General features: G+C 39.8%; 2 protein-coding genes across 3 annotated transcripts in view; one reads left to right on the top strand and one right to left on the bottom strand.

The window, feature by feature from the left end:
- The window catches only part of PAPSS2 (3'-phosphoadenosine 5'-phosphosulfate synthase 2), a 52,971-nt gene extending 51,751 nt beyond the window's left edge, over positions 1-1,220 (top strand). For both annotated transcript variants that reach the window (XM_087702170.1, XM_087702169.1), the window contains one exon: positions 540-1,220. In XM_087702170.1, the coding sequence (XP_087558296.1) occupies positions 540-681 (142 nt within the window). In that variant the 3' untranslated portion in view covers positions 682-1,220. The remainder of the gene's footprint in view (positions 1-539) is intronic.
- A 6,394-nt stretch (positions 1,221-7,614) lies between these two features.
- Positions 7,615-13,308, bottom strand: part of ATAD1 (ATPase family AAA domain containing 1) — a 33,086-nt gene continuing 27,392 nt past the window's right edge. The window contains exon 11 of the mRNA XM_087702564.1: positions 7,615-12,636. Coding sequence (XP_087558690.1) covers positions 12,516-12,636 — 121 coding nt within the window. The 3' untranslated portion in view covers positions 7,615-12,515. The remainder of the gene's footprint in view (positions 12,637-13,308) is intronic.

The following is a 13,308-nucleotide window of genomic DNA, read 5'->3' as shown; positions in this document are numbered from 1 at the left end:
AGTAGAAATCAAGTGTACTTTTACTAATTATAAATGATTAAAGGCATAGCGAAGCGAAGTCTGATTATTTAGGCGCGAAAGCAATTGATATATAGAATAGCCCATTCCCCACCCCTTGGCATCACAGCTACAGTCCAATCATAATTCTCCCAAGTGTCAGGTGTGAGATAACTTCAAAAGGCATCACGAAGATGGGAATGTCGGTGCCGTTAGTCCTGGCGGGAATCTCCCACGCATGCGTAGTCCGACAGGCAGCTGAACTCCAGAACCTTCCTCCAGCACAATGAGTAACCCCTCCCAAATACCATGCCCTCCCTCCCCGTTTCATGGCAGTCGAAGCAACAGCAAAGCAGAGGCTGACAATTTGTATGTGTGAATGATTACTCTTCAGCAATATGTAAAAAATAGCTTCCGTGTCAGATCCATTTGAATGTACAGAAAGTGAACAAAGATTGGGAAAATGTAACCTTTTGAGCACTGTTTTCGTTATTGCAATATGCTTGCCCTCTCTTCATGTTTCCCATTTGTTCTTTCACCAGGCACAATGAATTTGATTTCATTTCTGGCACACGCATGAGAAAATTGGCTCGGGAAGGGGACAATCCCCCCGATGGGTTCATGGCGCCCAAAGCATGGAAGGTGTTGACAGAATACTACACATCGATGGGGAAAAATAATTAATTATGCCGTCTCTCGTCAAAGTGCCTTTATTTTAAATATGCTCTTGCTATATTGATGAATATGCTATGATGTTTCATCTAGTTTGGAATCTTTCGGTTGATGGGCATTTTCTCTCTGCGCCATACAATGGTTCTGGGACCAGCTTTTTCCATTTCTAGAGCTTAAATGGGCGATTTCTTCTTTAATTTCAAAGGAATGCCATAAAAGAAGTTTTTTACTGTACGCATTAAAAAAAAAAAAAGATCAAAATAATGAATTCAAAGCCATAAAGATCCAGCTCTCGCAGCCTTTGCCAAAAAAAATATATATGATTGAAACTACGAAACACAGCAAATTATCACATTAATGCTCTAAATTGAACTCCTAAGAAACAAGGAGGGATCAACTACCGTAATATTTTCCCATTGTGATTTGTTTGTTTTTTGGCCTCCACCAAAAACTTTCATGTACTGTTGGGGGGTGAAGAGGGAGGATTTCATGGTATGTCATTTTTTTAGATGATGATAATGAAGATGAAATAAGAGTTAGTATAATCAGCATTTCTCAACAAGAGAATTCCGTGGCAGGTTTTTTTTTTTTGGAAACAGTCTGAAAAATTCTTTACAAATAGCATTTTGGTCAACTTGGACCAAGAAATGCACCTTTCTCACCCTTGACATTGAGTTTCTTTATAGCCTCGGCCAAATTCTTTCATGAAGGACATCCAAAAGCATTTCCTCTTCAACTGGGTGCTAATAACGTCATTAGAGTCTAAATGACTGTCCTTTTACAGCTTCCCTCATCTCGTCAAGGTATAGACCACACTAGGAAACCAAAGCTATGTAGTCCAATACTACGTTTATTGTAAAGATATAGTAGTAGAATCTTACGAGTCTGAATACGTTTTCTCCCTCTCTCTCTTTATCCTTGGGAGATCTGCCTGAAATTTTATTCAAGATACATTTCTGCTCCCTTTTTTTTGGCTATTATCTTGATAGTTGCTTTTCCATCTCTCCCCCAAGGCCATTTCCTTTCCCCACTACAGTTGCCCAAGTCAGCATTCATCATGATTGCCTTAGCTCAGGGGTATCAAACTCGCGGCCTGTGGGCTGGGTGCGTCACGCGCTGGCCATGCACACCCAAATTTAGCAAAAGTGAGGGAAAGTTGTGTTACGTCACGTGACGACAATGTGTTGACGCGAGTTTGACACCCCTGCCTTAGCTTATGCAATGCAAGGGCTGACTTTGACTGGAGAGACATGGATTCATTCCTAACCATCTTCCAAGGCAGGGGGTGTCAAACTGGCAGCCTGTGTGCTGGATGCATCACACACAGGCTACGCCCACTCCGTCCCCGCAAAGGCAAAAGTCACGATACGTCACGTGACGCAGTCGAGCTTGACACCTGTTCTAGGGTGATGTAGAAAGTCGTGACAGCTACAATGCTGTCCTGCCTTTATTTTACCTGACTCGATTTATCCACTGATAAACTCTGAATTCTCTTAGATGACCAGATCCAATGAAGGTGTCTTGAAGAGAAAGAAATTGTTAATAACTGGTTTAAACGACTGATTCATGTACACAATGGCCGATAGCTTAGTATTTTTTGTAACATCCAGCCTTATCATCTAAAAGAGGCGTTTAAAACTAGGGGGGGGGGGAATCCAGGGACACCCTCAGATAGGGGTCTCTAAACTTGGCAATTTTAAGACTTGTGGACTTCAACTCCCAGAATTCTCCAGCCAGCTATGGGGAATAGCTTCTGGGAGTTGAAGTCCTCAAGTTCTTAAAGTTGCCGAGTTTGAAGACCTCTGACCTACGGCAACTTGAATTTGGAGTAGATACTTAAGAGAAAGGTGAATGCCTGTGCAGGACACAACCCCTTTTTCCATAGGAAAAACTTCTTGCATTTTATATATATTGAATCATGACGATTCCTGTATTTTTAATTCTTTTCTTCCTGGTAAGGAGCAAATAAGCACAAACATATTATCATGGTTGATGAATCCCAAATTATGGGGCTCTATTCCAGAATCTGCTCATAGGGGTAGAAAACATGTTTTAGTTGTAATTTTTTTCTGTATACGATTGGTTCGGTCAGAATTAATTGACACATTCCTTTTGCATCTTAATACATCCGACATGAAGGCAGTTTAACACAGTATACCTTCTGATATTTTATTGCTTTAAAAAAAAAACAGCTCTTTTTACTATTGTGCTACTGTACTTAGTGTTTCGGACTGTGGCAAGGAGTGAAACACTGTACAAATCAGAATAGCCACGTCATGAAAAATCACTGAGAAGGTACGATCAGTCTCAACTTTATCTACATTATTATTATTTTTCCATCACCCTAGTCTGAGTTAGCCCTGCCTTTGAGCATAACGCTTGGTGCTGTTGTACCATGGAACACATAGTTAGCTGCTGCTATGATTAAACAGAATCTGGGCTCTGAAATCCGTGTCCAAAATCAAGGGTTATTGAAAACTTGGAATAAAACAGCTCTGTATGATATACAAGGCAAGTCCAGCTGCTACCTGTATTTCCGCAACTGGGGAATTGTTGGCATTAAATGTCTTCAGTGTATTATTTATTTTTGTAAGTTTTATAAAGTACAACTTTATTTGAAAAAGCAATTCAAGGCACTATAAAATTTGGAATCAGTACATCAGGCCAAACATGCAGAACTGGAAAGAATAAAAAGGATGGAATTTAAAATAGGTTAATTGGAAATCCACAAATGCTCTGAAACTTTCATTTGCCTATCCATCCATCCATCTTTTGGGTATAGCTATTCGTAATTGTTAGAATTTATTCCTATTGTGACCCCCCACAAGATGAAAAACTGATTCAGATCATGGATTATAGAGCCTAAAATGGATTGTAATCATAATTTGGGCATTTATATTAGCTATAGGTATGCTGTTTTTTTTTTTCTTTAATGATTTGGATTTTTCACTATTCTTGTCCAAAAACAAGCAAGTTGCTTTACTCATTTTCCTGTAGCAATTATGCAACGAAGTCATTTTTGTAGTTTAAATACAAATATTTGAAAATGCTTTTTAAAAACCTTGGGATAGCATTTAATGCTTTTTGAATCTTTGTGACCAAGAGAATAAAACAAATTTCCTCTTTTCTTTTCTTTTTCTGTTAATTGAATGCAATAGATAAGCAGTAGCCATCTTGCAAATTGCAATGACCGGAAGACAAGATAGCCAGTACAATTGGTAGAAGGTTCCAGCATTATCTATATTAGCCATAAGGCCTTTTATAACCCAGAGCTTTGGAAGGGAGCTTGAAGATGTCATCTTGCCATTTGTAATCTAAATGTTTATAGTGCCAATATTTTTGCAGGTTTTTAACCTTATAGTACTTATAGAGTCCAAATAAATACCTTGTAATGTGCCTTTTCCTCTTTCTACAAAAAATGCAACCTATAATATTTTATAGCATATTTATTACAGACTCAAAACCGACATGTATGCCTTAACTGTTGACAAAAATATCTTCTGGTCTATTTCATTTTGGTGACAATAAATATTTTACTGTTTGAACGTTTCTGCCTTTCACTTGTCTGCATGTGCTAAAACTTCCAAAACTGGCATCTGCTCGTTCATCTTAATGTCCTCAAATTGTGTCAAGAGCCAGGATGCTACAGAAAGCCTGCAGTCGTTCTACAAATGTATGTAGTTCTACATACATTTAGTAAAGTTTTATCCCAAAAAAGATATTGTCAGTATTGTATATCAGGAAAATTGAACAGTTACTTTGTCTAAAAAGCACAAGACTTGGATGCTCTTGCTAGAAAAGGAGGAATTCAGTGATTCTTTACAAATTTGAGTAAATATGTAGACAGACTTACAACAGTTCATTTAGTGATGTTATAACAGCTCTGAAAAAAATGACATATTTTTCACACAACCGTTGCAGCATCTCCAATGGCCATGTGATCAAAATTCGGAGGCTTGGCCACTGGTTCATATTTATGACGGTTGCAGTGTCCCAGGGTCATGGGACCTGATTTTGTGACCATTCTGACAAGCAGTCAGTGGGGACGCCAGCTTCACTTTAACAACCATGTTGCTAATTTAACCACTGAAATGATTTGCTTAAGAGCTGTGACAAGAAAGTTTGTAAAACACTTGCAAAACTCACAAGTGTCTCGCTTAGCAACATAAATTTTGGGCTCAATTATGGTCGCAGGTCGAGGAGTCTCTGTCCTTGAGAGCCAGTTTGATTTAGTGGTTAAAGGCATTGGGCTAGAAACCAGATGATCATAAACTCTTGATCTACCTCAGGGACAAAACCAGCTTGAGGGGAGGAGAAGGGGGGACCTTGGACCATCCACTCTCACAAAATCACTTCCAGTGGGATGTCCAATGTAGTGATTAGGAAAGGGACGGAGTGTGTCTGGGATAATACCAGTTATTGTGGTTGTTGAAGTCTGGAATGGGTCTCCAACCTTGGTAACTTTTAAGCCTGGCGGACTTCAACTCCCAGAATCCCACAGCCAGGTTTGGAATTCTGGGAGTTGAAGTCTGCCAGGCTTAATAGCAATAGCAATAGCAGTTAGACTTATATACCGCTTCACAGGGCTTTCAGCCCTCTCTAAGCGGTTTACAGAGTCAGCATATCGCCCCCAACAACAATCTGGGTCCTCATTTTACCCACCTCGGAAGGATGGAAGGCTGAGTCTGTCTATCTATCTATCTATCCCCTCCCATAAGTTGTTAGCCGCCCTGAGTCCCCTCAGGGAAAAGGGCGGCCTATAAATAAACGCAACTACTACTACAACTATCTATCTATCTATCTATCTATCTATCTATCTATCTATCTATCTATCTATCTATCTATCTATCTATCATCTATCATTTATCTATAATCTATCTATCTATTGATCAATCTATCCATCTATGATCTATCTATGTATCTCTACCTACCTACCTACATCTCTCTCTCTCTTTTTCTACCTATCATCTATCTAGCAATAGCAATAGTTAGACTTATATACCGCTTCATAGGGCTTTCAGCCCTCTCTAAGCGGTTTACAGAGTCAGCATATCGCCCCCAACAACAATCTGGGTCCTCATTTTACCCACCTCGGAAGGATGGAAGGCTGAGTCAATCTATCTATCTATCTATCTATCTATCTATCTATCTATCTATCTATCTATCTATCTATCTATCATCTATCTATAATCTATCTATCTATTGATCAATCTATCCATCTATGATCTATCTATGTATCTCTACCTACCTACCTACATCTCTCTCTCTCTCTTTTTCTACCTATCATCTATCTAGCAATAGCAATAGTTACACTTATATACCGCTTCATAGGGCTTTCAGCCCTCTCTAAGCGGTTTACAGAGTCAGCATATATTGCCCCCAACAACAATCCGGGTCCTCATTTTACCCACCTCGGAAGGATGGAAGGCTGAGTCTATCTATCTATCTATCTATCTATCTATCTATCTATCTATCTATCTATCTATCTATCTATCTATCTATCTATCTATCTATCTATCTATCAATCAATCATCTATCATCTATCTATAATCTATCTATCTATTGATCAATCTATCCATCTATGATCTATCTATGTATCTCTACCTACCTACCTACATCTCTCTCTCTCTCTTTTTCTACCTATCATCTATCTAGCAATAGCAATAGTTACACTTATATACCGCTTCATAGGGCTTTCAGCCCTCTCTAAGCGGTTTACAGAGTCAGCATATATTGCCCCCAACAACAATCCGGGTCCTCATTTTACCCACCTCGGAAGGATGGAAGGCTGAGTCTATCTATCTATCTATCTATCTATCTATCTATCTATCTATCTATCTATCTATCTATCTATCTATCTATCTATCTATCAATCAATCATCTATCATCTATCTATAATCTATCTATCTATTGATCAATCTATCCATCTATGATCTATCTATGTATCTCTACCTACCTACCTACATCTCTCTCTCTCTCTTTTTCTACCTATCATCTATCTAGCAATAGCAATAGTTACACTTATATACCGCTTCATAGGGCTTTCAGCCCTCTCTAAGCGGTTTACAGAGTCAGCATATTGCCCCCAACAACAATCCGGGTTCTCATTTCACCCACCTCGGAAGGATGGAAGGCTGAGTCAACCTTGAGCCGGTGAGATTTGAACAGCCGAACTGCAGTTAGCTGAAGTAGCCTGCAGTGCTGCATTTAACCACTGCACCACCTCGGCTCTTAAAAGTTGCCAAGGTTGGAGACCCCTGTTCTAGAAGATACCGAGTTAGGGAAAGATGTCTTGGAACAATTTAGCTCTCATAATCGTGAATTAAACCAATTCTAGTCTTAGCAAGCATGGCTAAAGTGAGAAATGACTGGAGTTGCATATGGCGCCCGAAAGCCTGCTGTAGTGACCCGGTTTCTCTGCTAGATAAAAAAGGGGGGGACTTCATACAGGTAGTCCTCAACTTACAGCAGTTTGTTTACTGACTGTTCAAAGTTACAACGGCACCGAAAAATGGGACTTTTTCGCACTTACGTTGTGGCATCCCACGATCACTTGATCAAAATTCAGATGCTTGTCAACTGATTCATACTTACGACTGTTGCAGCATCCAGGGGTCATCATGTGATCGGCTTTTACGACCTTCTGACAAGCAAAGTCGGGGGGAGAAGCCAGATTCACTTAACAACTGGGTTACCAACTTGCAAACTGCACTGAATCACTTAACTGTGGGGAAAATATCATAAAATGGGGAACAATTCACTGAACAAATGTCTCACTTCACAGCTGTGACAAGAAGGGATGTAAAGACAGACAAAACTCACTGAAGAAATGTCTTAACTTAGCAACAGAAATGTTGGGGCTCGATTGTGGTTGTAAGTCAAGGACTCCTCGTACTTCCTCCAGCAAAGTATCTCAGAAAATAAATGAACATCGAACCTAAATAATAAATAGGCTGACTCATCTTTTTTTTATTCATTAAATTTAGCCACTGCAGTGAGAATACATGTATGTACTTGATCCTTAAAACCATGTGGAAAAACATATATTTAAAAAAAAAACATTTTAAATGATTTGCCATGATCATGTCACATTTATTGCTTCATTATCAAGCTCAGATTTGTCAATGGGTCTTCGGGTTTAAGAAAGGAACCCTTAAATATTCCTACACCCATTATTATTTTACAGGGCATTTATGCTCTTTTATGTCGGTGGAGGCCCCGCATGCTGATAATGACAATAATAAAAGCACAAACGTACCAAATGACAAAGCTTGGGGCTTGGATTTCGGAGTCTCAAAACTCTTGGTGGACTACTTTACTCTCATGAGTAAAATAGGATGACACATAAACCTGACACAACTATAGACAGGGTGTCCGTGACGGAACAGCGGAACAGCCCCACTCCCAATCCAAAATCACACAACGTTAACAAGAAACGGGAACCCCCCAGAGAGAGAACACGTATGCTTAATATCAGTAAATATATTATCTCCAGCTTTCAAACTAGTCGCAGGCATTGGGGTTCCACAGGGAGCTTTAACGTACCACGTCAACTGCAACATGGAAGGAGGAAACATTCGTTTTCACAAGGTGAAAGCGAGTGCTAAGTCAAGCCAATGATGGGACTGGAATATAATTTTAGAACAGTGCACAAGAAGAACAACCTCAACTGTAAAAATGCATTATGAGTTGTTTGTAACTATTCAAGAGCCGTCTTGATTGCGCAGAGTCAACATTCAGTAAGCGCTTATCTGAACGTGGGAAGAGCTAAAAGTAACATAATGGCATCAACGTGGCTCCATTATAAAGTAAGGTGCTCTGCTGAAATCATGGCTCTTAAAACAAGGAAGTAAGTCAACGCTGGGAAGCTTCCGTTTTGTTTGGTACAATTCTTCGAAGAACCTTCTGAATCCATTCTATCTTACTCAGGAAACATCCCTTAGTCCTTGAAAAACTTTTGCGTGACCCGTCAAAACCGCGGTCGACAAAAGCGCGCTCGACGAAAGCGCGTACGTGACGTCATCACAGCGCGACGGAAAAAATTAAAAATTGGAATAAAAATAAAATTAAAGCAAGCCGATTCACATAAAGGTAAGGGTTAGGTTTAGGGTTAGGTTTAGGGTTACGTTAAGCGTTAAGGGTTAGCGTTAGGTTTAGCGTTAGGTTTAGCGTTAGGTTTAGGGTTAGGTTTGGGGGGGTTAGGGTAAGGTTTTCGCTTTAATTTTAAATTTACCGCTCACAGCGCGATGTTTTCGTCGCGCTGTGATGACGTCACGTACGCGCTTTCGTCGAGCGCGCTTTTGTCTACCGCGGTTTTGTGGTGGAACCAAACTTTTGTAGGGGCAGACAAGGAGCAGACAAGAAACTTTCCATGAATTTTCTTAAGTCAGCTGATCTTATAAACAAGCCCATATCCCCCTCCTCCAAAATAATATACTAATATTTTCACCTGGAAATCAAATAATTTTATATTGGGCTGTTGAATATCCAAATTTATGCCATGGAACTATAAAGATACAAAGAGACTTGCTATTTTTGGTGCTACAGACTAACAAAGTTATTTGCCGGGAAATCATAAATAAAATTGTTCCGTTGAAGGAAGTTGCTATGAACTTTCAATGGGAAGTTTCTATCACCACAACTGGACCCCAACTATCAAGAATGGAAAGATAATTTCCATTCTTGATCATCAGTTAAGAATGAGTATAAGAAAGACTGCTCTTCAGTCTATAAATGCAGATAAATATTTCATTATAAAACTATACAGCTGTGTCCCAGGAATAGCTAATGGAGCTTAGTGACCAAGGAGGGTGATAAAAATCTATATCTCACTACTATATAGCAATACGTCTGGTGAAATAAATATCTTAGTCCTAGAAATTAAAGAGATTGTTCACATTCATTACCTCTCAGACAAGTTGAGGAGAAATTCATTCAACATTTTCAGGTGCTCCTTACTTCCCAAGTTTAAATTATGCTTACTAAATTAATATTTGCTGCTGGAATGATGCGGGCCAGAAGGCAAAGAAGCATGAGATTTTAAGTCATGTTTTAAATACAGTGACAAAGGACATCAGAAGTATTGACCAAGGTTTGAAAAAATCTTGAGAGACCTCATGCGTAAAGAACATCTGCTGAAATTTCCTGAACGGCTACAATCTTTGGATCCTAACCAGCGTCCTTAAAACACACCTGGAATCATTTTCCCTCTTGCAAATAAACCAAACCACTTAAAGAGAAAAAGATAAAGTTGTTTCACTCAGTGAGAGAGAAACCAAGTATGATTTATACTACTATAAACTTAAATGGGACTATTCTGAGCTTATGAAAATTAGGAGGTGAAATGATACATCTTAAAATGAACATGTTTGGTCCAGGTGTGGGTTTCTCGCCCCGTTCCAACCGGTTCGGTTGGAACGGGGCCGGCGGTGTCCTCGTGCACGCACGCAGCACACGCATGCGTACTAGTGTCTATGCGATGCTCCAGCTGCTCCTGGAGGATCGCGCAGGCGCTGTATGGGTCCTGTGCATGCGTGGAAGCGCAGAACTCGTCAAAAACGGGTAAGGAACACGGGCGGGCCCTTCGCCGTTCCCGGAAGTTACTTACTTCCGGGTTCGCCGACCAACCGGTTCGCGGGGACCGCCGCGAACCGGTTGAAACCCACCCCTGGTTTGGTCACAAGAACTGATCTCTAGCTTTGCTGTTGTGGCAAAAGAGTATTCATAGACATTCATAAATGTTTAGAACATGAGATACAACAGACTCACTGTGTGACATTGATTTACAAGCCATAGAAAATACTGGAAAGATACAGCAGTTTAATGAAACGGTTAGATAGTTTTTTGTTTTTTTTAACTTTGAGGTATGGCTGAAATTAAGTAGAATAAAATTTGAGACATGAACAAAGAATTACTATCAGAATACAATAAAGCTCATTAAAATGAAAGGCTTAATTGAAGAATTAAATCAAGTAGTTTGCCACAATTTACCTAAGGAATTTGTCCTAAGCTTTAATATTGCAAAGGAGATTTGGGTAAATGACTTTAAAAGGGTCGACTTACTGATATCTCAATCTGTATTTACATGTATGGCTGAAAATCAGAGCTGCGTGTCCAGAAGCATAGATATTTTTCAAGTATTTTTTCTTTTCAGATACATACCTCAGATATGTACAAGGGGATTGGATGTGATTGATTTAGCGATAAAAGGAAAATTAAGTTGAGGAATGACACCCCGCCATTTTGATTTAATGTCATCCATTATGCAAAAGCGTTTGATCATCACATATACATTTTACCCTCTCAGTTCTTAATCTCAAATATTCTGACTTGGATGGATTTTTTAAAAAAAATATTTCATTTGACAAAATCTGCCTTATTTAACAGTAAATGAATTGTTTTTTCCTTGGCCACAGATTTTCCATTTTGAAAAGGACACACACACGCACAAAAGTAAATCATTCTAGTTAGGGCATGTTCTGTAAAAGACATTTTGGTTCTATACCCAAAGAAAAGAAGCTTACAATTATACCTAGAATTAGTGCAGAGATATGAATTTGGGGTGGAGGAGACACAACAGTGAATGAATTTCAGAAAACAAATCTCATTATTCCAATCTTCCCTATTATTATTTCATAATGAACATGAAATAGGATGATTTCCTACTCTCTGCAAGATCCCTGTCTTATGGAAAGAAATTGAACTAAAATTGAAAGCCACTGTCCTTGATGTTATAATTTTTGTGATTTCTACTTAAGAGCTGTTTGAATGTTTAGAACAGCAAAGAAGGAAATTTAGCAATGGCAACATTTATGCCCAGTAATTCAATAGCAATAGCAATTAGACTTATATACCGCTTCATAGGGCTTTCAGCCCTCTCTAAGCGGTTTACAGAGTCAGCATATTGCCCCCAACAATCCGGGTCCTCATTTTACCCACCTTGGAAAGGATGGAAGGCTGAGTCAACCTTGAGCCGGTGAGATTTGAACCGCCGAACTGCAACTAGCAGTCAGCTGCAGTACTGCACTCTAACCACTGCGCCACCTCGGCTCTATAAAGGGCATCAGTTACAATTCAGAAATAAAAGAAAACATTTAACAACCTATAGTTTTTAGTGTTCCGCCTACAAATAGTAAGCTTCAATTATATAGAGGTATTAAAAAGGAATACAATTCTTAGGATCGTACAAGATGAAAACATTCATGAGACTTGCGCACATTATATTTAGATCATTGGCACATGTGGATACTGTTAGTTATGATGCAAAGAAATGAGAATTTGCCTACATTACAGATACACACACCATCACCTCCCCTGACTCCCTCAAAAAAAGCAGAATTTCCGACTGTGCATTAGGGAATTGTGCAGTTATTATTTTAACCCCGTGATCTAACTCGATCCAGATTGTAAGTAAAAAGAAAAAACAATGAATGGATTTCATATTCAAGTTTTCTACGTATTATGTCTCTATATAAAAACCGGTGGCTACACATACACATCATTCATACACACACATACACACACACACACACACTCTCATACATATATACACAGGCTCTGCTCTCCCTCTCAGAGCAACCATGTGCCATGCGAAAACCTACCAAGACATTTTTAAGGCTGCAACAAGGACATTGGTTGAAGCAAGAACTATATCCCTCCTTGCCATGATCTGTCACACGGACCCAATCCCAATTCTGCAAAATTACTAGGTTTCAATAACTTAGGTATCAGCGTATAAAAACAATCCCGGAAACAATGGTTAAAAGGATGGGAGGCGTTTTTTCTTTTCTTTTCAATTGACTTCTACTATTTAAATTACTAGTCGCAAAAAGAAGCTACGGAGGAGCTTAATCTAAACTAACATGCATCAGAACATTTTGATTCGTCGCGTCCTTCGATTTCCTCATCTTCTCGCTGGCTCGATGCAAGTCCCTTTGTTGCACTGGACGGATTTCATCGTCGTCATTGCTGGAAGTAGAAGAAAAAAAACCAATAACAACGGGAAAAAGTGTAAAAAGCACAATTAATAAAATAAAAGAGCCCTCCCAAGCTCCATTATTGCTGGCAGAAGTTTACAGGAGGCTGTTGCAGACGAAAATGGAAACTCGGGACCCCGTTTTCACTAGCAGAGCGCTCGGGCCACCACAGACATGAGTGAGTTCGAGCTGGCCATGCCCCCCCTGCCCCCCCCCCCAAGATCAAACACAACTCTGATGTGGCTCTCAATGGAATCAAGTTTGACACCCCTGATCTAGAAGTATGAAACCTGCTTCAAATTCCAACCAGCCCATCCCAAATGTTGAGTCTGAAACAAGTTGTTCTCGCGTTCAAATAATGAAAGTTGGAAGCATTTTGACCGCTTCAGAATTGTTTCGAGGTGTTTCGCAGTAATTTAAACCAGATACTCGCACTCTCGGGGCCCCAAGTAACAGACCCAAAGAAGTTTACAGGAGGCTGTTGCAGACGAAAATGGAAGCTCGGGACCCCGTTTTCACTAGCTGAGCGCTCGGGCCACCACAGACATGAGTGAGTTCGAGCTGGCCATGCCCACCTTGCCCCCACTCCCCCCAAGGTCAAACACAACTCTGATGTGGCTCTCAACGGAATCAAGTTTGACACCCCTGATCTAGAAGTATGAAA

This window comes from Thamnophis sirtalis, unplaced genomic scaffold (assembly GCF_051295495.1).
Source record: "Thamnophis sirtalis isolate CommonGarterSnake01/CBP01778 unplaced genomic scaffold, rThaSir2_p1.2 scaffold_15, whole genome shotgun sequence".
Classification (NCBI taxonomy): Eukaryota; Metazoa; Chordata; class Lepidosauria; order Squamata; family Natricidae; genus Thamnophis; species Thamnophis sirtalis.
This window is presented reverse-complemented; position numbering and strand designations above follow the sequence as displayed.